Below are 25,515 nucleotides of genomic sequence, written 5' to 3'. Positions count from 1 at the left end.
CCAGTCCCTCCCAGGAAGCCTCTTAGACCAGCCTCATGCATCAGGCGGCAGACACCAGAAGCAAGAGGAACTAAAATTCTGTAGGCTGTGGGACCATAAACACAGAAAGTTAGACAAAATGAGACAGCAGAGGAATATGTTCTAGATGAAGAAACAAGATAAAACCCCAGAAGAACAACTAAGTGAAGTGGAGATAGGCAATCTACCTGAAAAAGAATTCAGAGTAATGATGGTAAAGATGATCCAAGATGTCAGAAAAAGAATGGAGGCAAAGATTGAGAAGGTAAAAGAAATGTTTAACAAAGACCTAGAAGAACTAAAGAACAAAAACAGAGGTGAACAATACAAAAACATAAATGAAAAATACTCTACAGGGAATCAATAGCAGAATAAATGAGGCAGAAGAAAGGGTAAGTGAGCTGGAAGACAGAGTGGTGGAAATCACTGCCACAGAACAGAATAAAGAGAAAAGAAACGAGGACAGGGCTTCCCTGGTGGCACAGTGGTTAAGAATCCACCTGCCTGGGCTCCCCTGGTGGCACAGTGGTTGAGAGTCTGCCTGCCGATGCATGGGACGCGGGTTTGTGCCCCAGTCCGGGAAGATCCCACATGCCATGGAGTGGCTAGGCCCGTGAGCCATGGTTGCTGAGCCTGCGCGTCCGGAGCCTGTGCTCCGCAATGGGAGAGGTCACAACAGTGAGAGGCCTGCGTACCGCAAAAAAAAAAAAAAAAAAATCCACCTGCCAATGCAGTGGACATGGGTTTGAGCCCTGGTCCAGGAAGATGCCACATGCCACGGAGCAACTAAGCCCATGTGCCACAACTACTGAAGCCTGTGTGCCTAGAGCCCACGCTCCACAAGAGAAACCACCACAATGAGAAGCCCGAGCACCACAACGAAGAGTAACCCCTGCTCACTGCAACCAGAGAAAAGCCTGCGCACAGCAACGAAGACCCAACACAGCCAAAAATAAATAAGTAAAATTAATTTATTTAAAAAAAGAAAAGAAAAAGAAATGAGAACAGTTTAAGAGACCTCTGGGACAATGTTAAACGCACCAACAATCACATTACAGGGGTCCCAGAAGGAGAAGAGAGAGAGAAAGGACCTGAGAAAATATTTGAAGAGATAATAGCTGAAAACTTCTCTAACATGGGAAAGGAAACAGTCACCCAGTCCCAGAAGTGCAGAGAATCCCATACAGGATAAACCCAAGGAGGAACACGCTGACATACATATTAATCAAACTGACAAAAATTGAAGACAAAAAGAAAATATTAAAAGCAGCAAGGGAAAAGCAACAAATAACATACAAGGGAATCCCCATAACGTTATCAGCTGAGTCGTCAGCAGACCAGAAGGGAGTGGCACGATAATATCTAAAATGATGAAAGGGAAGAAACTACAACCAAGAATACTCTACGCAGCATGGCTCTCATTCAGATTCGATGGAGAAATCAAAAGCTTTACAGATACGCAAAAGCTAAGAGAATTCAGCACCACCAAACCAGCTTTACAACAAATGCTAAAGGAACTTCTCTAGGTAGAGAAGAAAAGCCCACAACTAGAAGTAAGAAAATTACAAATGGGAGAGCTCACTGATAAAGGAAAACATACAGTAAAGGTGGGAAACCATCCACACACAAATATGTTAACAAAATCAGCAATGGTGAGAAGAGGGTACAAATGCAGGATGTTGGAAACACATTTGAAATTAAGAGACCAACAACTTAAAACAATCTTGTATATATATAGACAGCTATATCAAAACCTCATGGTAACCACAAACCAAAACTCTACAATAGAGATACCCACAAAAAAGAATCCAAACACAACACTAGTCATCAAATCAAAAGAGAAAAAAAGAAGAAGGGAAGAAGAGAGAACTACAAAACAATCCCAAAACAATTAACAAAACGTCAATAAGAACATACATATCAGTAATTACCTTAAATGCAAATGAATCAAATTACCTTAAATGCAAATGAACCAAAAGACATACACTAGCTGAATGGATACAAAAACAAGACCCACATATATGCTGTCAACAAGAGACCCCCTTCAGATCTAGGGACACGTACAGACTGAAAGTGAGGGGATGGAAAAAGATATTCCATGCAAATAGAAATCGAAAGAAAGGTGGAGTAGCAATATCCATATCAGACAAAATAGACTGTAAAATAAAGACAGACAGTTACAAGAGACAAAGGTGGACACTACAAATGATCAAGGGAGCAATCCAAGAAGAAGATATAACAATTGTAAATATATATGCACCTAACACAGGAGCACTTCAATATATAAGGCAAATGCTAACAGCCATAAAAGGAGGAACCAACAGTAACACAATAACAGTGCAGGACTTTAACACCCCACTTATATCAATGGACAGATCATCCAGACAGAAAATCAATAAGGAAACACAGGCCTTAAATGATATATCAGACCAGGTGGACTTAATTGTTATTTATAGAGCATTCCAACCAAAAGCAGCAGAATACATATTCATCTCAAGTGCCCATTCTCCAGGATAGATCACATGCTGCGCCATAAAGCCGTGATAAATTTAAGAAAACTGAAATCATATCAAGCATCTTTTCTGACCACAATGCTATGAGATTAGAAATCAATTACAAGGAAGAAAACTGTAAAAAACACAAACACGTGGAGGCTAAACAATACGCTACTAAATAACCAATGGATCACTGAAGAAATCAAAGAGGAGATCGAAAAATTCCTAGAGACAAATGAAAATGAAAACATGATGATCCAAAACCTATGGGATGCAGCAACAGCAGTTCTAAGATAGACGTTTAAAGCAACACAATCTTACCTCCGGAAACAAGAGAAATCTCAAATAAACAACCTAAACTAACACCTAAAGCAACTAGAGAAAGAAGAACAAATAAAATCTAAAGTTAGTAGAAGGAAAGAAATTATAAAGATCAGAGCAGAAATAAATGAAATAGAGATGAAAAAAATAATAGAAAAGATCAATGAAACAAAAAGATGGTTCTTTTTTTTTTTTTTTTTTTTTTTGCAGTACGCGGGCCTCTCACTGCTGTGGCCTCTCCCGCCGCGGAGCACAGGCTCCGGACGCGCAGGCCCAGCAGCCATGGCCCATGGGCCCGGCCCCTCCATGGCATGTGGGATCTTCCCGGACCAGGGCACGAACCCGTGTCCCCTGCATCAGCAGGCGGACTCCCAAGACACTGTGCCACCAGGGAAGCCCAAAGATGGTTCTTTGAGAAGATAAAAAATTGATAAACCATTAGCCAGACTCATCAAGGAAAAAAGGGAGAGGTCTCAATAAAATTAGAAATGAAAAAGAAGTTACAGCAATACCACAGAAATACAAAGGATCATAAGAGACGACTACAAGCAACTATATGCTGATAAAATGGACAACCTAGAGGAAATGGACAAATTCTTAGAAAAGTACAGTCTCCCAAAACTGAACCAGGAAGAAGCAGAAAATATGAACAGACCAATCACAGGTACTGAAATTGAAACTGTGATTTAACAACTCCCAACAAACAAAAGTCCAGGACCCGATAGCTTCACAGTGAATTCTATCAAACATTTAGAGAAGAGTTAACACCTATCTTTCTGAAACTATTCAAAAAATACCACACAAAAAGTCCAATATCACTGATGAACACAGATGCAAAAATCCTCAACAAAATACTAGCAATCCAAATCCAACATTAAAAGGATCATACACCACGATCAAGTGGGATTGATCCCAGGGATGCAAGGATTTTTCAATATTTGCAAATCAATCAGTGTGATACACCACATTAACAAATTGAAGAATAAAAACCACCATTCAAGGTTGTGCCCTGCCCCCTTCCCTCGTTTCATTCACACCTAAGGAAGATGGCTTGTGCTGAGTATTCTTTTCATCTTTCAAGTCTAGAGGAGCTCGTTGGAGTTCTGCAAAAGGTGCTAAAGGATAACTTTGCTGATGTCCAGGTCTCTGTAGTTGAGTGCCCTGATTTGACTAAGGACCATTTACCTTTCCTGTAAAAGGCATCTGTGGGAAAACTAGAATTGCAGAAGTAGGAGGTATGCCTTACTTATTGCCTCTTGTAAATAAAAAAAAAAAGTTACCTAAATAAGATTGCAAAAGAAATCCAACTTCCCAGAGCTTTTATTCTTAGAGCAGGAGCAGGCCCATTTCAGACTCTTGGATTCAATTCTGAGTTTATGTCAGTTGTTCAAACAGAAAGTGAACACAAACCTCCTGTGTATTGAAGTTAATTTGCTCGTGTTAACCCTAAAGATGGAGGGTGCCTACTAGAGAAACACAGTGAGAATATCATGATTTGGGGTGTGCGTTACTGGCTAATCTTTTTTGCCAGTGGGGGCCAACCTGGAAAGGTCACTGAGATGAAAGCCAAAAGAAGAACTGGAAAACTTAACTTTGTGACTTGTATGAGACAGACTCTTGAAAAAGATTATGGAGATAAGCCTGTGGGGATGGGAGGTACTTTCGTGATTCAGAAGAGAAGTGAAAACTCACATTATGCCCACAGAACTGTCTTCCTGCCCATTGAACTCTGATGAAGACGTGAACAAATTGTTGCATTTTTATAAGATGAAGGCTCCTTTGGTCTGTCTGCTGGTTTTTGTCTTCAGAGACCCAGGGTTTGATTTGAGGTTGGAGCACCCTCGGTGTTTCAGTCATCATGGAAAAGGTGGACACTACTATTATGACATCACCCCAGATATAGTGGAATAACTTGGATACTTCTTACCTGCAGAGTTTCTGTATTGCATTGACCAACCAAAAGAGACCCATTCTTTTGGGCGTCATTAAATCAACTGATACTCATTTAGAAGAAGAAATAATTAAGGTTAATTGATTGATTAACTCATTGATAGATAGTAATATAAAATCCAAAGGGGTCAGCAAGATGGCAGAGGAGTAGGAGGACGTGGAATTCATCTCTCCCCACAAACGCATCAAGAATACATCTACAAATGGAACAATTCTCACAGAGCACCAGCTGAACACTAGCAGAGGACCTTGGATACCTAAAAGGACAAGAAAGATCCCCGTGTAACCAGGTAGGATGAAAGGAAGAAAAAGGGAAAAAGAAAAGGAGAGGAAGCGGGATGGGAGCGGCACCCCTGGGTCGTGGGGAGCTAAAGGAGAGGAGAGGGTCCCACATCTGGGGAAGCCCCCTCATAGACAGGGACATGAATTGGGACAGAAGGGAATTCATGGGCTATTGGAAGAGAATGCCAACAGCCAAGCAGGACAGAGTGAAACCTACACAGATGGTCTGTGCCACAGCCCTGTGCACCCCAGCCTGAGACAGGTGTCCACTGGTGTGCAGAGGCTGAGTGCTGGAACATGGGGTTTGGAGAGCAGACCCAGGAGAGGACTTCTGTTGGCTGTAAGGAGACAGCCTGAGGGGGTGGAAGTGAGGAAATCCACAACGGGAATGCTTGTGGAGGAAACTTGGACTGCCACAGAAGCAAAGAGCCATAGTTAAGTGCTGCATAAGGGGTGAAGCTGCCATTGCAGCCTCTCTCCCCATGTGCCAGCCCCTGCCTCCCCGGGCACTGAGAAGGGCCCCTGCTGGGGCCAGCTCTCCTGTGCCCGTGACTGCTGGCTCCCCCATGTGCCCATCGCCACCAGGGCAGGCTCATGTGCTCCAGGGCAGCCTCAGGAGCAGACCCCTGTGGGTGGCCCACACACAGGTGGGGCTGAAACGACAGCTGAGCCCCAGGGGACATGCAACTAAGGAAGAAAAGCTGAAATCTCTCTTCACAGCTGCACAAACCCTGAATTGACACACCCGTGACTGGCCTTGTAAAGTTAGCACCTACAGAACATCTGAATGGACAATAAGTGCTCCTGCAGCCAAGGCAGGTCTAGCTTTAGCAGCTGTAGACTTTGTGGGCACATACACATGAGGGTTGGGCTGGCCTAGAGTTGGACCTGCCCCCATAGCATCCACAGCAGGTCCAGATCCATGATTACTGCAATCCTAGGACCTGACTTCAGTAGATCTATGCTGGTGGCCTGGTGAAAACAACATATGAGAGACACCAGGCCCGACTGCTGGCATACCCACATTTAAGGTGGGGCTGAGAGCAGCGCCAATGATGGTGTAATCTGAGAGCTCGCACAACAGGTGAAAGGTGACACAACAGAGCATCCCCACAGGTGAACAGCTCCAGAGAAGGAATACTCAGTGGCTTCCTTCTCAGTGGGAGTGCTCCAATCCTGCCTACCTCACAGTGCAGATCAGAACCACAGCTAAGAAGAAGATCTGGGGGCCTCTACTCCAACAACTAGGGAGTAGAGCCCATCTCTGACAGGGCAGTGACAACCACAGAGCAAAGGGGATGCTCTACTCAATATCCAGTACAGGCTATGGTCACCACAACATCAGTCATACCTCTTATAAAGGGGCTAATGGCCAGAATACACTGAGGAAAGAAGTGGCAGATATCTATACTAAAAACAACCCTCGCACCAAAAAATATTAAACCCACGCAGGCTACACATGGACATTCCCACATAAAATAGCCCTCCAAGACAGTGTGAGAGTCTGGCATTGGGCAGAAGAACCCCCAGAGCATTTAACCCCAAAGGCCAGCAGGGCTTGAGGGCAGGAGCTCCACAGGGCTGGAGGAAATGGAGACTCCACTCATGGAGGGTGCACACAAGGTCTCACGTGCACTGGGACCCAGCACAAAGCAGTACCTGATAGAAACCTAGATTATACCTACCTAGGGGTCTTAGAGGGTCTCCTGGGGAGGCGAAGGTCAACTATCACTCACTGTGAAGGCTAGGACACTGAAGGCCCAGGGAATACTGATCAGAGTGAGATCTTCCAGAGGTGCACATTTCAGCATCAAGACCCGACTTGAGAGCTGGAAAGTCTCAGTCCAAACAACGCCCAAGATAAGGACACAGCCCCATCCATCAGAAGACAGGCTGCCTGAAGTCATACTGAGCTCACAGCCACCTCAAAACACACCCCTTGACACGGCCCTGCCCATCAGAGGGACAAGACACAGCTCCAACTACAAGAGGGCAGGCACCAGTCCCTCCCAGCAGGAAGCCTACACAAGTCGCTGGACCAACCTCATCCACCAGGGAGCAGACACCAGAAACAAGAGGAACTATGATCCTGCAGCTGGTGGAAAGGAGACCCCAAACACAGAAAGTCAGACAAAATTAGTTGACGGAGAAATATGTTGCAAATGAAGGAACAAGATAAAATCCACAAGAACAACTAAATGATGAGGAGATAGGCAATCTACCTGAAAAAGAATTCAGAGTAATGATAGTAAAGATGATCCAAAATCTCAAAAAAAAGAGTGGAGGCACAGATCGAGAAGGTACAAGAAATGTTTAACAAGGAGCTATGGACTTTGCTGGTGGCACAGCAGTTAAGAATCTGCCTGCCAATGCAGGGGACACAGATTCAATCACAGGTCCAGGAAGATCCTACATGTCATGGAACAACTAAACCCATGCACCACAACTATTGAGCCTGCACGCTAGAGCCTGCAAGGTGAAACTACTGAGCCTGCGTGTCACAACTACTGAAGTCCAGGAGCCTAGAGCCTGTGCTCCGCAACAAGAGAAGCCACCGCAATGAGAAGCCTGTGCACTGCAAGGAAGAGTAGCCCTGGCTTGCCGCAACTAGAGAAAGCCTACAAGCAGCAACAAAGACCCAACACAGAAATAAATAAATAAATAAATAAATAAATAAATAAACGAATGAATTAATGAATAAATTTTTAAAATTTATTTATTTATTTAATTAGTTAGTTAAAAAACCCAAGGAGCTAGAAGATTTAAAGAACAAATAGAGATGAACAATACAATAACTGAAATGAAAAATACTCTAGAAGGAATCGACAGCAGAATAAATGAGGCAGAAGAAAGGATAAGTGAGCTGGAAGACAGAGTGGTGGAAATCACTGCCACAGAACATAATAAAGAAAAAAGAATAAAAAGAAATGAGGACAGCCTCAGAAACCTCCGGGACAATATTAAACACGTGAACATTCAAATTATACGGGTCCCAGAAGGAGAAGAGAAAGAGCCTGAGAAAATATTTGAAGATGTTATTGCTGAAAACTTGCCTAACATGAGAAAGGAAAAACTCACTGAAGTCCAGGAAGCACAGAGAATCCCATGCAGGATAAACCCAAGGAGGAACATGCTGAGACACATATTAATCAAAACAACAAAAATTAAAGACAAGAAAAATATTAAAAGCAACAAGGGAAAAACAACAAACAACATACCAGGGAATCTCCATAAGGTTATCAGCTGAATTTTCAGCAGAAACTCTGTAGGCCAGAAGGGAGTAGCATGATATATTTAAAGTGATGAAAGGGAAGAAACTACAACCAAGAATACTCTACCCAGGGACTTCCCTGGTGGTGAAGTGGTTAAGAATCTGCCTACCAATGCAGGGGACATAGGTTCAAGCCCTGGTCTGGGAAGATCTCACATGCCTCAGAGCAACTAAGCCCATGAGCCACAAGTACTGAGCCTGTGTGCCACAACTACTGAAGCCCACACGCCTAGAGCCCATGCTCCACAACAAGAGAAGCCACCGCAATAAGAAGCCTGCACACTGCAATGAAGAGTAGCCCCCGCTCACCGCAACTAGAGAAAGCCCAGGTGCAGCAATGAAGACCCAATGCAACCAAAAATATATAAATAAAATAAATAAATTCATTTAAAAAGAAATGAATACTCTACCCAGCAGAGCTCTCATTCAGATTCAACAGAGAACTCAAAAGCTTTACAGACAAGCAAAAGCTAAGAGAATTCAGCACCACCAAACCAGCTTTACAACAAATGTTAAAGGAACTTCTCTAGGTGGAAAGAGACCAGCAACTTAAAACAACCTGGTACATATATACACTGCTAAATCAAAACCTCACGGGAAATGCAAACCCAAAACTACAATAGATACACACACACAAAAGAAAAAGCAGCCCAAACACAACACTAAAGATGGTGATCAAACCACAAGAGAACAAAAGAGGAAGGGAAGAAAAAAGACCTACAAACCCCAAACAATTAAGAAAATGGCACTAGGAACATACATATTGATGATTATTTTAAATATAAATGGATTAAATGCTCCAACCAAAAGACATAGATGGGCTGAATGGATACAAAAACAAGATCTGTATACGTGCTGTCTACAAGAGACCCACTTCAGATCTAGGGACACATACAGACTGAAAGTGAGGGGATGGAAAAAGATATTCCATGCAAATGAAAATCAAAAGAAAACTGGAATAGCAATACCTATATCAGACAAAATAGACTTTAAAATAAAGACTGTTACAAGAAACAAGGAAGAACATTACATAATGATCAAGGGAGCAATCCAAGAAGAAGATATAACAATTGTATATGTATATGCACCCAACACAGGAGCACCTCAATAATATAAAGCAAATGCTAACAGCCATAAAAGGAGAAATCAACAGTAACACAGTAATAGTGGGGGACTTTAACAACCCACTTACACCCATGGACAGATCATCCAGACAGAAAATTAATAAGGAAACACAAGTCTTAAATGACACATTAGACCAGATAGACTTAATTGGTATCTATAGGACATTCCATTGAAAGCAGCAGAATACACATTCATCTCAAGTGCACATGGAACATTCTCCAGGATAGATCACATCTTGTACCACAAATCAAACCTCACTGAAATTAAGAAAACTGAAATCATCTTAAGCATCTTTTCCAACTACAATGCTACGAGATTAGAAATCAATTACAAGAAAAAAAAACAGTAAGAAACAAAAACACATGGAGACTAAACAATATGTTACTAAACAACCAATGGATCACTGAAGAAATCAAGAGGAAATTTAAAAATACTTAGGGACTTCTCTGGTGGTCCAGTGCTTAAGATTCCATGCTTCTACCACAGGGGTTGGTGAGTTCAATCCCTGGTCGGGTAACTAAGATCCCACATGCCATGCAGCACAGCCAAAAAGATTAAAAAAAAATACCTAGAGACAAATGACAACAAAACCACGACAATCCAAACCTATAGGATGCAGCAAAAACTGTTCTAAGATTGTATAGCAATACAATTTTACCTCAGGAAACAAGAAAAATCTCAAGTAAACAACCTAACCTTATACCTAAAGCAACTAGAGAAAGAACAAACAAAACCTAAAGTTAGTAGAAGGAAAGAAATCATAAAGGTCAGAGCAGAAATAAATGAAATAGAGACAATGAAAACAATAGAAAATATCAATGAAACAAAAAGCTGGTTCTATGAAAAGATAAACAAAATTGATAAACCTTTAGCCACACTCATCAAGAAAAAAATGGAGAAGGCTCAAATCAATAAAATTAGAAATGAAAAAGAAATTACAACTGACACCACAGAAATACAAAGGATCATAAGAGACTACTACAAGCAACTGTATGCCAACAAAATGGACAACCTGGAAGAAATGGACAAATTCTTAGGAAGGTACAATCTTGAAGATGGCAGAGTAGAAGGACATGTGCTCACTCTCTCTTGACAGAGCACCAGAATCACAACTAACTGCTGAACAATCATTGACAGGAAAACACTGGAACTCACCAAAAAAGACGCCCCACATCCAAAGACAAAGGAGAAACTGCAGTGAGACACTAGGAGTGTGCAATCACAGTAAAATCAAATCCCATAACTGCCGGGTGGGTGACTCACGAACTGGAGAACACTTACACCACAGAAGTCCACCCAGTGGAGTGAAGGTTCTGAGCCCCACGTCAGGCTTCCCAACCTGGGGGTCCGGCAACGGGAGGAGGAATTCCTAGAGAATCAGACTTTGCAGGCTAGCGGGATTTGATTGCAGGACTTTGGCAGGACTGGGGGAAACAGAGACTCCACTCTTGGAGGGCACACACAAAGTAGTGTGCGCATAAGGACCCAGGGGAAGGAGCAGTGACCCCATGGGAGACTGAATCAGCCCTACCTGCTAGTGTTGGAGGATCTCCTGCAGAGGCAGGGGGTGGCTGTGTCTCACTATGAGGAGAAGGACACTGGCAGCAGGAGTTCTGGGAAGTACTCCTTGGCGTGAGCCCTCCCAGAGTCCGACATTAGCCCCGTCAAAGAGCTTGGGTGGGCTCCAGTGTTGGGTCACCTCAGGTCAAACAACCAACAGGGAGGGAACCCAGCCCCACCCATCAGCAGTCAAGTGGATTAAAGTTTTACTGAGCTCTGCCCACCAGAGCAACGCCCAGCTCTACCCACCACCAGTCCCTCCCATCAGGAAACTTGCACAAGCCTCTTAGATAGCCTCATCCACCAGAGGGCAGACAGCAGAAGCAAGAAGAACTACAATCCTGCAGCCTGTGGAACAAAAACCACATTCACAGAAAGTTAGACAAGATGAAAAGGCAGAGGGCTGTGTACCAGATGAAGGAACAAGATAAAACCCCAGAAAAACAACTAAATGGAGATAGGCAACCTTCTGGAAAAAGAATTCAGAATAATTATAGTGAAGATGATCCAGGACCACGGAAAAAGAATAGAGGCTAAGATCGAGAAGATGCAAGAAATGTTTAACAAAGACGTAGAAGAATTAAAGAACAAACAAACAGATGAACAATACAATAACTGAAATGAAAAATACACTAGAAGGAATCAATAGCAGAATAACTGAGGCAGAAGAACAGATAAGTGACCTGGAAGACAGAATGGTGGAACTCACTGCTGCAGAAGAAAATAAAGAAAAAAGAATGAAAAAAAACGAAGACAGCCTAAGACACCTCTTGGACAACATTAAACGCAACAACATTCACATTATAGAGGTCCCAGAAGGAGAAGAGAGAGAGAAAGAAAGGACCCGAGAAAATATTTGAAGACATTACAGTTGAAAACTTCTCTAACATGGGAAAGGAAATAGCCACCCAAGGCCAGGAAGCACAGAAAGTTCCAGGCAGGATAAACCCAAGGAGAAACACGCCAATACACATAGTAATCAGAGAGACAAAAATTAAAGAAAGTATTGAAAGCAACAAGGGAAAAATGACAAATAACATACATGGAAACTCCTATAAGGTTAACAGCTGATTTCTCAGCAGAAACTCTACAAGCCAGAAGGGAGTGGCATGATATATTTAAAGTGATGAAAGGGAAGAACCTACAACCAAGATTATTCTCCCAGCAAGGACCTCATTCAGATTTGATGGAGAAATCAAAAGCTTTACAGACAAGCAAAAGCTAAGAGAATTCAGCACCACCAAACCAGCTCTCCAACCAATGCTAAAGGAACTTCTCTAAGTGCGAAACACAAGAGAAGAAAAGGACCTACAAAAACAAACCCATAACAATTAAGAAAATGGTAATAGTAACATATATATTGATAATTACTTCAAACGTGAATGGATTAAATGCTCCAACCAAAAGACACAGGCTCACTGAATGGATACAAAAACAAGACTCATATATATGCTGTCTACAAGAGACCCACTTCAGACCTAGGGACACATAGAGACTGAAAGTGAGGGGATGGAAGAAGATATTCCATGCAAATGGAAATCAAAAGAAAGCTGGAGTAGCAATACTCATATCAGATTAAGTAGACTTTAAAATAAAGAATGTTACAAGAGACAAGGAAGAACACTACATAATGATCAAGGGAGCAATCCAAGAAGAAGATATAACAATTATAAATATATATGCACCCAACATAGGAGCACCTCATTACATAAGGCAAGTGCCAACAGCTATAAAAGAGGAAATCAACAGTAACACAGTAATAGTGGGGGACTTTAACACCTTACTTACACCAATGGACAGATCATCCAAACAGAAAATTCATAAGGAAACAGAACCTTTAAATGACACAATAGACCAGATAGATTTAATTGATATTTATAGGACATTCCTTCCAAAAAGAACAGAATACACTTTCTTCTCAAGTGCACATGGAACATTCTCCAGGATAGATCACATCGTGGGTCACAAATCAAGCCTCGTAATTTTAAGAAAATTGAAATCATATCAAGCATCTTTTCTGACCACAATGCTATGAGATTAGAAAGCAATTACAGGGGAAAAAAATGTAAAAACAAAAACACATGGAGGCTAAACAATACGTTACTAAATAACCAAGAGATCACTGAAGAAATCAAAGAGGAAATCAAAAAATGCCTAGAGAAAAATGACAATGAAAACACAATGATCCAAAACCTATGGGACGCAGCAAAAGCAGTTCTAAGCAGGAAGTTTATAGCAATACAAGCTTACCTCAAGAAACAAGAAAAATCTCAAATAGACAATCTAATCTTACACCTAAAGGAATCAGAGAAAGAAGAACAAACAAAACCCAAAGTTAGCAGAAGGAAAGAAATTAAAAAGATCAGAGCAGAAATAAACAGAAACAAAGAAAACAATAGCAACGATCAATAAAATGAAAAGCTGGTTCTCTGAGAAGATAAACAAAATTGATAAACCATTAGCCAGACTCATCAAGAAAAAGCGGGAGAGGAGTCAAATCAATAAAATTAGAAATGAAAAAGGAGAAGTTACAACAGACACCACAGAAATACAAAGCATCCTAAGAGACTACTCCAAGCAACTCTGTGCCAATAAAATGGACAACCTGGAAGAAATGGGCAAATTCTTAGAGAGGTATAACCTTCCAAGACTGAACCCGGAAGAAAACAGAAAATATGAACAGACCGATCACAAGTAATGAAATTGAAACTGTGATAAAAATCTTCCAACAGGAGGAGCCTCCGCAATGGCGCCCGCCAGCATGGGATTTGTGCAGTAGAAGGAGCTCCCCTTTATGTGCTGCAGCTGCCCTCTGCCTCTCCAGGAGACTCTCCAAGACCAGCAGGTTTTCAAACTAGCCACAGAAAAGATGCCAAATCATCTCCCAGGGTAAAGGAACAATCATTTCCAGGCTGCTCAGGGTGAAGGAGGACACATGGGAAACTGATACACAGACTTCCCACCATTCCTGTTTTCAGCTCCATACTCCACACTTACCTTCTGAGCCGTGTGGATGAAAGGCTCTTGGTGCTGCAGCCAGGAGACAGTGCTGTGTCTCTGAGGTGGGAGAGCCAACTTCAGGACACTGGTCCACAAGAGACCTCCCAGCTCCACATAATATCAAACGGCGAAAATCTCCCAGAGATCTCCATCTCAACACCAGCACCCAGCTTCACTCAACGACAAGCAAGCTACAGTGCTGGACATCTTATGCCAAACAAGTAGCAAGACAGGAACACAGCCCCACCCATTAGCAGAGAGGCTGCCTAAAACCATAATAAGGTCAAAGACACCTCAAAACACACCAACAGACATGGACCTGCCCACCAGAAAGACAAGATCCAGCCTCATCTACCTGAACACAGGCATTAGATGACATGATACTATACATAGAGAATCCTGAAGATGGCACCAGAAAACTACTATAGCTAATCAATGAATTTGGTAAAGTAGCAGGATACAAAATTAATGCACAGAAGTCTCTTGCATTCCTATACACTAATGATGAAAAATATGAAAGAGAAATTAAGGAGACAATCCCATTTACCATTACGTCCAAAAGAATAAAATATCTAGGAATAAACCTACCTAAGGAGGCAGAAGACCTTTACTCTGAAAACTATAAGATGCTGATGAAAGAAATCAAAGATGACACAAACAGATGGAAAGATATACCATGTTCTTGGATTGGAAGAGTCAAAATTGTCAAAATGACTATACTACCCACTGTAATCTACAGATTCAATGCAATCCCTATCAAAATACCAATGGTATTTTTCACAGACTTAGAAGAAAAGAATCTTAAAATTTGTATGGAAAAACATAAGACCCCAAATAGCCAAAACAATCTTTGGAAAGAAAAATGGAGCTGAAGGAATCAGGTTCCCTGACTTCAGACTATACTACAAAGCTACAGTGATCAAAACAGTATGGTACTGGCACAAAAACAGAAATATAGATCAATGGAACAGGATAGAAAGCCCACCAATAAACCCATGCACCTATGGTCAATTAATCTATGACAAAGGATGTAAGACTATATGATGGAGAAAAGACAATCTCTTCAATAAGTAGTGCTGGGAAAACTGGACAGCTACATGTAAAAGAATGAAATTAGAACACTCCTTAACACCACACACAAAAATAAACTCAAAATGGATTAGAGACCTAAATGTACTGGATACTATAAAACTCTTAGAGGAAAACATAGGCAGAACACTCTTTGCCATAAATTGAAGCAAAATCTTTTTCAACCCGTCTCCTAAAGTAATGGAAATAAAAACAAAAATAAACAAATGGGACCTAATTAAACTTAAAAGGTTTGCACAGCAAAGGAAGTCATAAAGAAAATGAAAAGACAACCCATAGAATAGGAGAAAATATTTGCAAATGATGCCATAAAAAAGAATGAAATAATGATGCCATTTGCAGCAACATGGATGGACCTGAAACTAACACAACATTGTAAATCAAATATACTCCACAAATAAATAAATTAAATAAGTGATCTAAAGAGGTCAAAAAAAAAAAAAGAACAATACAGCAAGTTCTGAAGCATGTATAGTCACTGCAGCAAAGCAGGAACAGCTCCTACTTGCAGAATTCAGGCTACTCTTCAAAGCCCTTGCTCCTATAGATCGTGTCAAATCCAGGAGAAGCCTAGATAATGCCCAGCCTCCATCTGGCTAACCTCCACATTCGCTGATGGTGAGTCAAGGGCAGCAACACTCAGCCCAATTCAGCACACAGGTGACTTGACCAAACAAACTCAGCCAGAAAATTAGCTCTCACTCACCTTCTCACACCTGTACTCCCCAAACTTGACCCCTCGCACCACCTGCTGGTAGATGAGGTTGGTGGCCACATTGTCTTCTGAGGGGTTGTGCCAGGGAGTGAAGACCTCCTTGCGGAAGAAGAGCCTCCACGGGGCGTTGCGCTCCTGGGCGCCCTGCTCCTTGGCATACTGCTCACACTGGGAGATGGCGTCCATGACGTGGTCGCTGCCACTGCCCAGGGAGGACACCTGCGGGCACAGGGCTGGAGGTCACCCAGTGGAAGGGTGAGCAGGCCGGGAAGGACCACAAGGAGACACTGACTGTGCCAACTCTTCTCATTCGGATGGAAAACCAAGGCTCAGAGAGAGGAGGGGCTTGCCCAGGTCACCCAGGAAGCAGACCAGCACGGGACCCCTGGATCCTAACTCATGGGCTCTGAGCTGGCACAGCCACATGGGAGTTCCCATTTCCTAGTACAAGCCTTTGGTGAAACTCTGATGGACAAATGGCCACTGAAAACACGGGAGGTAGCTGTTGGTGAGAAAAGTCCTGGCAAACGGCATCAGACAACACGTGCCTATCGCTGGACTTGCTGGGGTGAGGGCTGGGGGTCACCTCTGCTGTGGGTGGTGATGCTGGGTGTGGAGGCAAAATCACCCACTCCCAGGGCCAGCTCAGCAGAGAAGACTCCAAGCCCAGATGTGCCCCGGGAGGTATACACTCTGGCTGGTCAGTAACAAGTGAAGAGGAACTACCATAGCAACCATGTGATAAGGAATCACATGGCCATTTGCAACTGGGAAAACTGAATCTCAGCGAGCCAGTGGCTGTCTCTCTCTCTGCCATGTTCTTCTTCTCTCACCAGCAGAGGATTGAATCCACCTGCGCACATACGAGTGCAGTGAGCCCTGGATTTCAATCACCAGTGTGCTGTTGGGTTTCTCTTTGGGTGCTTAGGACCTCTCCACGATCCTAAGGAGTTGGGGCAGGACCAGGGTTACCACTGGTTTACAGAGGAGGAAACTGAGGCCCTGGAAGGTCAGTAACCGCGCAAGGGCACCTGAGTCAGTAGGTGGCAGCACTGGGGTGGGAGCTGGCGGGTGACCCTGAGGGCTCCAGGAGGAGGGGCATCAGGGCCAGCCTCACCTTATCAAACAGGGCGATGTAGAGGGAGAACCCGAAGCGGTCCTTGAGCGAGGTCTTGTCGGCTAGCGCGTTGCAGAGCTCCTTGGCCGTGGTTGCCGAGTCTGTCAACAGGGTCTTGGTGGTCCCGTCCATGAACGTCACAGGCAACATGATGGGCTTCTTGGACTTGGTGGCCTTAAAGTGATCCAAGACTTTGTGGGAATCCTTTCACTTCAGAACATCTCACTCCCTCTGAGCTCCTGGCTCCCTGCTCCCTATGGGGTTGGAGCCCTCGGACCTCAGCATCCCGCGGCACATTGCCTGTCCCTGGTCACAGGTGCCCAGGGAGCCCTGCTGTGCTCCCCACCCTGAAAGGACCTTCAGGGTCCCTGAGGTGGGGCACTAGGGCTGGGTGGTTGGGCTTTGCCACATTCAGGGGCTTCTGCCCTCCTGTCATGTAACCATCACAAGACCCTGTGAAATGAACATCTTTACTGTCATGTTGTAGATGAAGCCATTGAGACACAGAGGAAACCCCCTGCCCAAGTCACTTTGACTATAAAGCCAGCAGATGGGAGTCATCACCACTGTGGGCTTTCCTGTTCCAGTAGGCCTGAAATTCCAGAACCTGAGGGTGGGTGCTTGAATGACCACAGAATCCCAAAGTAGGCAAAGTTTCTGGGGCACTGGGGTGCACTGGCGACACACACACACCCACGCCCGGGGGCCACACCTGCAGCTCCAGCCAGCTTGGTGGCTGTGTCCGTGTCCCGTTGGCGAAGGTCCTCCTGAGCCGCTCCTCACAGTATGGGGCATAGCCAGGTGGTCCCCCGTGGATGAAGTTCCGCAGGTACTATGGACAGAGGACCAGCTGAGGGGGCCCCACTCCAGCCTCCCTCGGCCTCCCCACCTGTGAGATAGTCTGGGACCTGGGACCCTCTACTGGAGTGCTTGCACCTGGACAAACGTCTCCTCCAGCAATAAGATACAAAGAAATCAAAAGGGACTAAAAACCGCATACATGTGCAGTCAGGGCAATTATGAATAATAAGATACAAAAAGGCCACAAACCAACTGCCAGGAGCAAAAGCAGGGAACTGCCCATGACCCCTGCGCACAGCACCACCAAGGGGGTGGGCAGACCACCTAAGCCCCCCCTCCAGCCCGACCCACCAATCCGCCACCGCCCTCACCTCATTAAAGGGACCAGCCCGCCCCCCGCTCAGGGAGTGAGCAAGGGCCCCTGTTTCTTGTTCTCACTCCCTCGTGCTAAAGCAGCATGAGTCCCAGTAAAGCCTTGCCTGAATTTCTTGTCTGACCTCTTATCAACTTCTATCGATTAAAGAGGACCCAGGTCGGTAACACCCAGACCATCAGAGCAGCTTCACCGGGTCTCCTGCCTCTGGTCCCTCCACCCACACTGAACCCGCTCCTCAAGGCCCATCCATCCCCGTCCCTCCTCGGCTTTCCAGGCCTCCCCACTGTCCTCCAGATCAAGTCCACCTCCCTCACGTTTGGCAGCACGGCCACCATGATCCGGCCCTGCCTAGTCTCAGCTGCACCTCCTGCCTCACCCCACACACCATACCCCCTTCACCCAGCTTAACTGCTCCTCTTCCTCCAGGGCCCACCTCCCTGAGCCCTCCCTCTTTGCAGCGCTGACCAGCTGGGTTGATCCAGCTGTCACCTGCTCTGCCTCTGTGTCCCCAGCACCCAGGGCCTGACACTAAGGAGGAGTCACGAAAGGGCCTGAGATGAACGGAAGTGTTTCAGACCAGCATGTGGAGGGTCTAGGGGGCGCTGCTGTCAAGCCCAGCAAACGCATAAATAAAATGGGGCTTGGAGGAGATGGAGTGCAGTGGTGGGTGCCCAGGAGGAGGGGGCCAGGAAGATGGGCCCTGCGGAGGTGGGGAGGCCTGGGAGGAGATGACCCGGGCAGGGCCTCATTGCCAAGCCCCTCTGAGTTTCTTCCCCGTGCTCTGCCCCTCAACCCCAGGGACCAGGCGCGGCTCCCCTTCCCACCCCCGGAGGCCAAAAGCCTCCCCTACCTTAACGAACTTCTCAGAGGGGGCGAAGCAGCCCACACAGAGAGACACGAGGATCCAGCCCCGGGCATAGCTGCTCTTGGAGGGGTTGTGAGTGAGCTGCTTGCTGATCTGGCAGTAGATCTCATCCCTAGGCAGGCGGGGGTGGGGGGCAAGGACGGGAGACGCACTGCCTCAGAGGGAAAGCCCCACCCCTCCCAGCAGCAGGTAGGATGCTTGCTCTCCCACTTGCCAGAGACCACCTGGGAGGAGGCAGTTGAGGCCAGGTGGGGAAGGCTGAGCCCAGGGCTCTGCGGCTACTGGAGGGGGTCTGGCTTTGGCGATAGGCTCAGCAGGCACGAAGCACGCACGTTCCTGACTCCAGTCCAGAGTCCACGGCCGGGGCCCCATGATCCAGAGGGTGGTGCATACCCTGCTCCTGGGCACAGTGGCCCCAGTCACTGGTGACCACTTTGATGAGAAGCACAGGCTCCCCACGTGCCTCATCCCTCACCAAGCTGCACGGCCTGGGCAGGTGAGCTCACCTGAGCCTAGACCACAGACATGGCAGCAGGTACAATTTCTACTCATGGTAACTGGCAGAGCAGAGACAGGAAGGACACCTGGGGAGTTGCTCTGGGGGATGGAATGACGTTCTCTTGATATAGTGCTATAATATCTGAATATTTACATGGCCATGCTTTACTTCTGCAATCAGATTAAAGCAATGAAGGTAGTTTTTCGTTTTGTTTTCATTTTAAAGGGAAATGATACCACCCCTTCCTCACAGGATTTCTGTGAAGAAAAATGAGCCAAGCCTTATACAGCACCTGGCACGGTGCCCAGCACAGTAAAACCCCCGCAGATGCCAGCCTAGCTGCAGCTGTGAAGATGCTGCATGCCCCCTCCAGGGCCAAGGGCGGGACCCACTAAGATGGAGTGACCACCAGGGGGCACTAACTGCTGCTCCTCCCTCTGTGAAGGGCAGGTATCTAATTCAGTGGCTCCCCAATTTTGAGAGCTCATGGACCAATGCAACCTCAAAATAAATTGTGGACGTCGCTAACTTATTATCAAGACAATAAGGACATTTAAAACACACCACACACACAGCACCTGCCCACTATCTATATCACAATCATTTTATAAAACAAATGTAATTTTAATATCCAAAAAGTAGGAAGGGCAAAATCTCAGAACAAACAACAGTGCTTTAAATAAATCAAATTTAGAAACATCCTTATTTTTCCCATCTTGCTACAGACCAGTGACAACTATCACCCGTAGCTGGGAGCCCCTGACCCCGTTCGATTCATGGACAGGGAGACGGAGGCCGGGAGGAGGGAGGGATTAGCCATGGCCCCTCAGGGAGTTGGCACCCCAGCCTTCTAACGGTCCAGGGCTCCTGGCACTGTGTTCTCTAGAAGTACCCCTTTAGGTCTGATGGTGAGATAACTGGGAGGCGAATTCTTGCCCTTAAACATACCTTGGGCAGCCACCTTTTCTTCCTGGAGGCTGGCGGTCCCAAGTGCTACATCTCTGGCGAGCGACGTAGTCACTGGCCTCGAGGAGCAATGAAAGGGAGGCCGGTGACCCCTGGGCAAACCTCTTCCTCTCTGGACCTCATGTCTCCCACTGGGAAAATGACACTTGACCTCCCCACCCGGCCCATCCTGCTGTCCTCCCAGCCAGCACACACAAGTTCACGGGATCAGCTCTCCTAACCAGCCATCCGTGCAGATGGAGTTCTCAGAGAAACCCTATCTGCCTTCCCTCCGCTGATGCAGCTGAGTTGATTCCGTAATTGCTCCTGGAAAGTCATGGATCATCGCAGCTCCTCCCCAACACCCCAGGGACCTGAGCAAAGGCCTCTCCTGGGCCTGCGTGGGGAAGGAGCCACTTGCAGGATCCCAGGCATTCTGACCACAGTAACCCTGACCACGGGCCTGGGCTGGGTACACCGAAGGTGCCGGCAGGGATAGGGTTACAGCAGAAGATGTATGTCAGATAATGCTAGCAACAGCTACCGTTTACTGAGTGCCCACTGTGTAGGTCCTGTGTCACACTTTCCATAGTTTTATCTGCCCACAAGCCTACAAGGTAGGTACTTTTATTATTCCATCTTTACAGATGAAGAAACTGAAGCTTACAGAGCTGAAATCACTCTACCAAGGTCACACAACCAGCTGGCAGCAGAGCTAAACCCAGGCCTGGTAGCTCTTAAAGTGACAGAGCTACCACTCAGCCAACAAAAGCCTCGCAGGTCTGCAAGTGCAGGATGCCTCCCCTGATAGCTGCCCCCTCCCTGTGCCCCTGCCCCTCAGGCACTGACCGGAGTGCTGGCCGCAGGATGCCGTTGCCAATGATGAAGTGCAGCTTCTCCAGGTTGGAGGTGGGCCGGTCCTCCAGCATGCTGTTGCCCTGCACCGTGGACTCTCCGTCATGCAGCCTCTTGGTCACCTGGGCCACAGGGAGGGGCAAGGCTTGACCAAGGCCCTGCTGTTTGCCTGAGTCTGCCCACTCCCCCGGAGAGCAGAATCCTGGGAGTAGCCAGAGAGCTGGCTCCCCACCACTGTCACAGCCCCGCCCGTGCAGAACAGATGCTGGGTGGATACCTGGCCCGGTGCTACGCGCTTCTGGGGATAAGGCTCCACTGCAGCCTCCTTGACATCTACCCCCAGCCCTACCCCAGGGAAGTCCCCTCAGCCAGGCCAGGGGCTCCTCTGACTCCTGATGGGATCCCTATCTCTCTGAGGTGGGCCACACACCACTCCGACACCCAGAGTACACCTGGGTTCCAAACACCCGGCCACCATCACCTGTCATTAACTCCCCGGCTCCTGTGTGAATAGCCTTGGGCCTGGGTTCTTATAGATGGGCTTTTCCTCTCTGGTTCCACATGAGCCACAACGCCAGCCCCGCGCTCTGCCCAGAAACAGGGTGAGTGGCGGGAGCACGCCCCTGCAGGCAGTCCTCATGTCTGCTGAGCACCCACGGCCATCATCTCATGCCATCATCCCAGGAAGCCACTAGCAGGCATTTTCTTCCCTGGGTGCCTTGGATACCGAGCAGTGGAGCTGGGACTCAGATCTGGGGTAACATAGCTACAAGACTGGATTGGAGCCTCAGATGGGGAACAAAATGAGGACAAAGACAAAGCAGGCTGAGGAAGCCCAGGAGAAACAGCCTGACTCTGCTGTAGAGGGGAAGGCTTCCTGGAGGAGGGGACGCCCCCAGGCACAGAACAGGAAGGAGGAATTTTAGGCAGAGGGACCGGTGTGCACAAAAGCAGGGGCACGGAGGAACCAGTCCCTCTGCACCCTGAATGCCTTAGTTTGTGTCTGTCGGCCCTCCCAGCCTGGACAGTCCTGGAGCAATGGGCCAGGACGGTGCTCAGAAAACACAAGGTGACTAAATGAATGACAGACAAACTAATAGTGTTAATGCCCCATGGGCACTCTTATCCCACAGAAAATTCTCATCGACTAAAAGGTCCCTGCATCAGGGCTTCCCTGCGGGCACAGTGGTTGTAAAAAAAAAAAAAAAAAAAAGATCCCTGGATCAAAGGCAACGGGTCCATGCCCTGGCATGTCCTCCCTCTCACCATCTGCCACTCCAGCCCTCCCCAGCTCTCGTGGCCCATCTTCCGGGAAGCATCCCTGACCGACCCCAGCCTGAGAACAGCGCCCTCTTCCTTGCATCCTGTCTGCCTGATCACATCCAACGCTGTCCTGCTGGCCGTCCTGGTCCCCTGAGCACAGACAGTATCCACTCCACTCCTGTCCCTGTTGGTCCCAAGCCCAGCCTTGCCCCAGCCTGGGCCACCAAGGCCGTGCAGGGTCTTTTCTGACCTCCTCTGTCAGTTTGGACTTCTTCTTCAAGGTCAAGTGCACCAGTTTGTGCCTCACGCTGCTCTTCTTCTGCCCCTCGGGGAGCTGGGCCTGCCGGACAAACAGGGGTCAGAGTCAAACGAGTGGACCGAAAGTAATGACAAGAGCAGTTGACAATGTGGTTAGAATTGTCTCACCTCCACACTAACGTGTACCACCCCAGCCCATCAGCCAAGGGACAAATGGGAAAACTGAGACTGAAAAGTGTAGTAACCCACCCACCGCCTCCCAGCAAGTCAAGATTGAAGCTGGCTCTGACTGCAAAGCCTGTCTGCCCTGCCATGTGGCCTCAGTCGTGGTCAGCACTTTACAGGTTATATCAAGCTCACACTGTTCGTTCCCAGGAGTAGACAGAGGAGGGCAGGGGTCAGGGAGGTGAGGCAGAGGCAAACTTTAGGGTGCTCCTTCTGCTGAGGACCCCTTAAGGCTGGGGGGGTCCTGGAAGGGACCCTGGCCAGAGGGCACCTGCGACTCACCTCGCCCTCGCCCTGCAGGGCCTGAAGCTCCCTCTTGTATGTTTTCTTGCCCAGAGTCTCATAAATCTTGGTCATCACAGGAATCTTCTCGCTGCCGTCACTCATGGCCGTGTGGTACTTGGGCTCAGGGAGGTCCCCCATGAACCGGAGGACAGTGATCCAGACCGCCAGGGCCGCCTGGGGACAGACCCACGCCAGTCAGAGAGCCCGAGTGCAGGATGTGGCTGAAGCCATCAAAATGACCCAGGGGTGGGGGAGAGGCTGGGGAACCCCACTCCCGCCAACCGGAGGAGGACCACTGAGCTGAGTGCCTTGTGGGTGTTCCTTGGGGCCTCGCCCTGTGCCCCGGCTGCAGGCTGGGTGCGGGATGAGGTCAGCCCTGGTCCCTGCACAGCTGGGCCCCAGCCCCTCGGCACCCGCGCTGCCAGCACAGACAGCCCCAGCCCTCACCAGCTGGTCGCCCTCATCATCGTGGTACAGCAGTGGCTGCTTGAGCGGCCGCCGGGTGTAGGTGTGCGTGGTCGTGCCCTGGAAGTAAGTGGCAGCGAACTTGGCGAATTTATAATCGGAGAGGTCTTCCTCATCCTCATCAGGCAGGGGCAGGGCCGCATCCAGGTCTTCCTCCACCATCTCCCTCCGCCCGCGCTCCAGGTCCTGGGGAGACAAAAGGGGTTCCCTGCCATAGGGGCAAATGGGGCTGGGCTGCAGTCCCCCAGCCTGTCCCTGTAGGGCCAGCTCTTCCTCCAGAAGTGTAGGGTGCTGTTCATCCTGTTCACTCCCCAGACAGCCCAGTGCAAGGTAGATCCTCAACACATGAATGAATAAAGGTTTGTGAATGGCCCTGGAGGGGAACAGTGATTGGCCCAAGGTCATATGGCAGGCTGGTGGCTGGACAGGGCCTGGGGCTGCAGCCCCGTCCCAGGTCATCACAGCTGCCTTCTGCTCAGAGGGGACCACGAGGACTTTAACACAGAGGGGTGCGAGAGGAGGGATGGCACCACACTGGGGCCTGTTCCAGCCCCTTCCCCAGCTTGGTACCTCGAAGCCACTAGGTGCCTGGCCCTCCTGGCCTGGCAGGCTGCCCGAAGTCCCCAGGAAGCCAAACATCTTGTCCACCATGTCCGAGTGATTGATGGGCTCGTGGCGGGCCCTCTCCATCTGCTCCAGGAGCTCCTTCTTCCGCCGAGACTCCTCCTTCTCCTTCAACTCCCGCTCTGCGTCCTCACGGGCCAGCTGGGCCAGGCGCTCCTGCGAGGTGGGGGTGATGCAGCGTCAGGGAGCAAGCCCCCCGTGGGGAGCCCACGGGAGCCCGTGCAGCAGCCAGGCCAGAGTCCCAACCTCCTCGGGGCCCTCCTGACCGCTGGGAAGGACGGAGCCTCGGGCCTTTCCACCCTGGGACACACCTGCTCATCCCTCACAGCTCAGTGCAGACAGATGCCCCGTGCTGAGCCAGAGACAGCTCACAACAAGCTCAGACAGTAATGTCACCTGCCTGCCTCGAGGCTCAGCTGGGACCACCTCCTCCAGGAAGCCTGCTCAGGTCTCCCCACCCGAAGGGGACCACACCAACCCCAAAATCCAAGAGCCACTGGGTATAGGCTCTAGACCACCGCTGTCCAATAGAAATATAATGCAAGCCACATATGCAGTGGCTATGTTCAAAATAGTTTTTCAAAAAATAGGTTAGATCAACTTTAATAATGTATTTCATTTAACCCAATATTTCCAAAGTATTATCTTGACATGTAATTAATATTAAAAAATAGTACTGAGATATTTTATATTCCTTTTTTTTTTTTTTAACTGAGTCTTCAAAATCTAGTGTGTAATTGGGAATTCCCTGGAAATCCAGTGGTTAGGACTTGGTGCTTTCAGTGCCGTGGGCCCGGCTTCGATCCCTGGTCGGGGAACTAAGATCCCACAAGCCTCACTGCGTGGCCAAAAAGAAAAAGAAATCAAGTCTGTATTTTGCACTGACAATGCTTTGCTCTTTCAAGTGCTCTGTAGCTACACATGGCTGGGGGCTCCCACCCCGGCTCAGGCTGTTTATCCTGTTACAACACAGCTGAGGGCCTGGACCCGCTCGCTCTGGAGCCACAGCCCTCTGGCCTGGCCTGGCACAGAACAGGCACCCAGCACACGAAGGAAGGAAGGAAGGAAGGAAGGTCGCGTGGACAGAGGCTGGACAGCTGGGGTTGGCTGA

General features: G+C 47.6%; 1 protein-coding gene and 1 pseudogene across 1 annotated transcript in view; one reads left to right on the top strand and one right to left on the bottom strand.

The window, feature by feature from the left end:
- MYO7A (myosin VIIA) overlaps nt 1–25,515 on the bottom strand; it is a 98,798-nt gene that overhangs the window by 21,571 nt on the left and 51,712 nt on the right. The window contains exons 23-31 of the mRNA XM_024749673.1: nt 24,351–24,560; nt 23,763–23,966; nt 23,313–23,489; nt 22,798–22,887; nt 21,279–21,406; nt 18,971–19,097; nt 17,656–17,775; nt 16,944–17,117; nt 15,818–16,045 (exon numbers count right to left, since the gene is read on the bottom strand). Of these exons, the coding sequence (XP_024605441.1) occupies nt 15,818–16,045; nt 16,944–17,117; nt 17,656–17,775; nt 18,971–19,097; nt 21,279–21,406; nt 22,798–22,887; nt 23,313–23,489; nt 23,763–23,966; nt 24,351–24,560 (1,458 nt within the window). The remainder of the gene's footprint in view (nt 1–15,817; nt 16,046–16,943; nt 17,118–17,655; nt 17,776–18,970; nt 19,098–21,278; nt 21,407–22,797; nt 22,888–23,312; nt 23,490–23,762; nt 23,967–24,350; nt 24,561–25,515) is intronic.
- LOC112402568 (ester hydrolase C11orf54 homolog) lies at nt 3,881–4,823 on the top strand (annotated as a pseudogene).

The sequence above is a fragment of the Neophocaena asiaeorientalis genome, unplaced genomic scaffold, assembly GCF_003031525.2.
Source record: "Neophocaena asiaeorientalis asiaeorientalis breed wild unplaced genomic scaffold, Neophocaena_asiaeorientalis_V1.1 scaffold363, whole genome shotgun sequence".
Taxonomy (NCBI): domain Eukaryota; kingdom Metazoa; phylum Chordata; class Mammalia; order Artiodactyla; family Phocoenidae; genus Neophocaena; species Neophocaena asiaeorientalis.
This window is presented reverse-complemented; position numbering and strand designations above follow the sequence as displayed.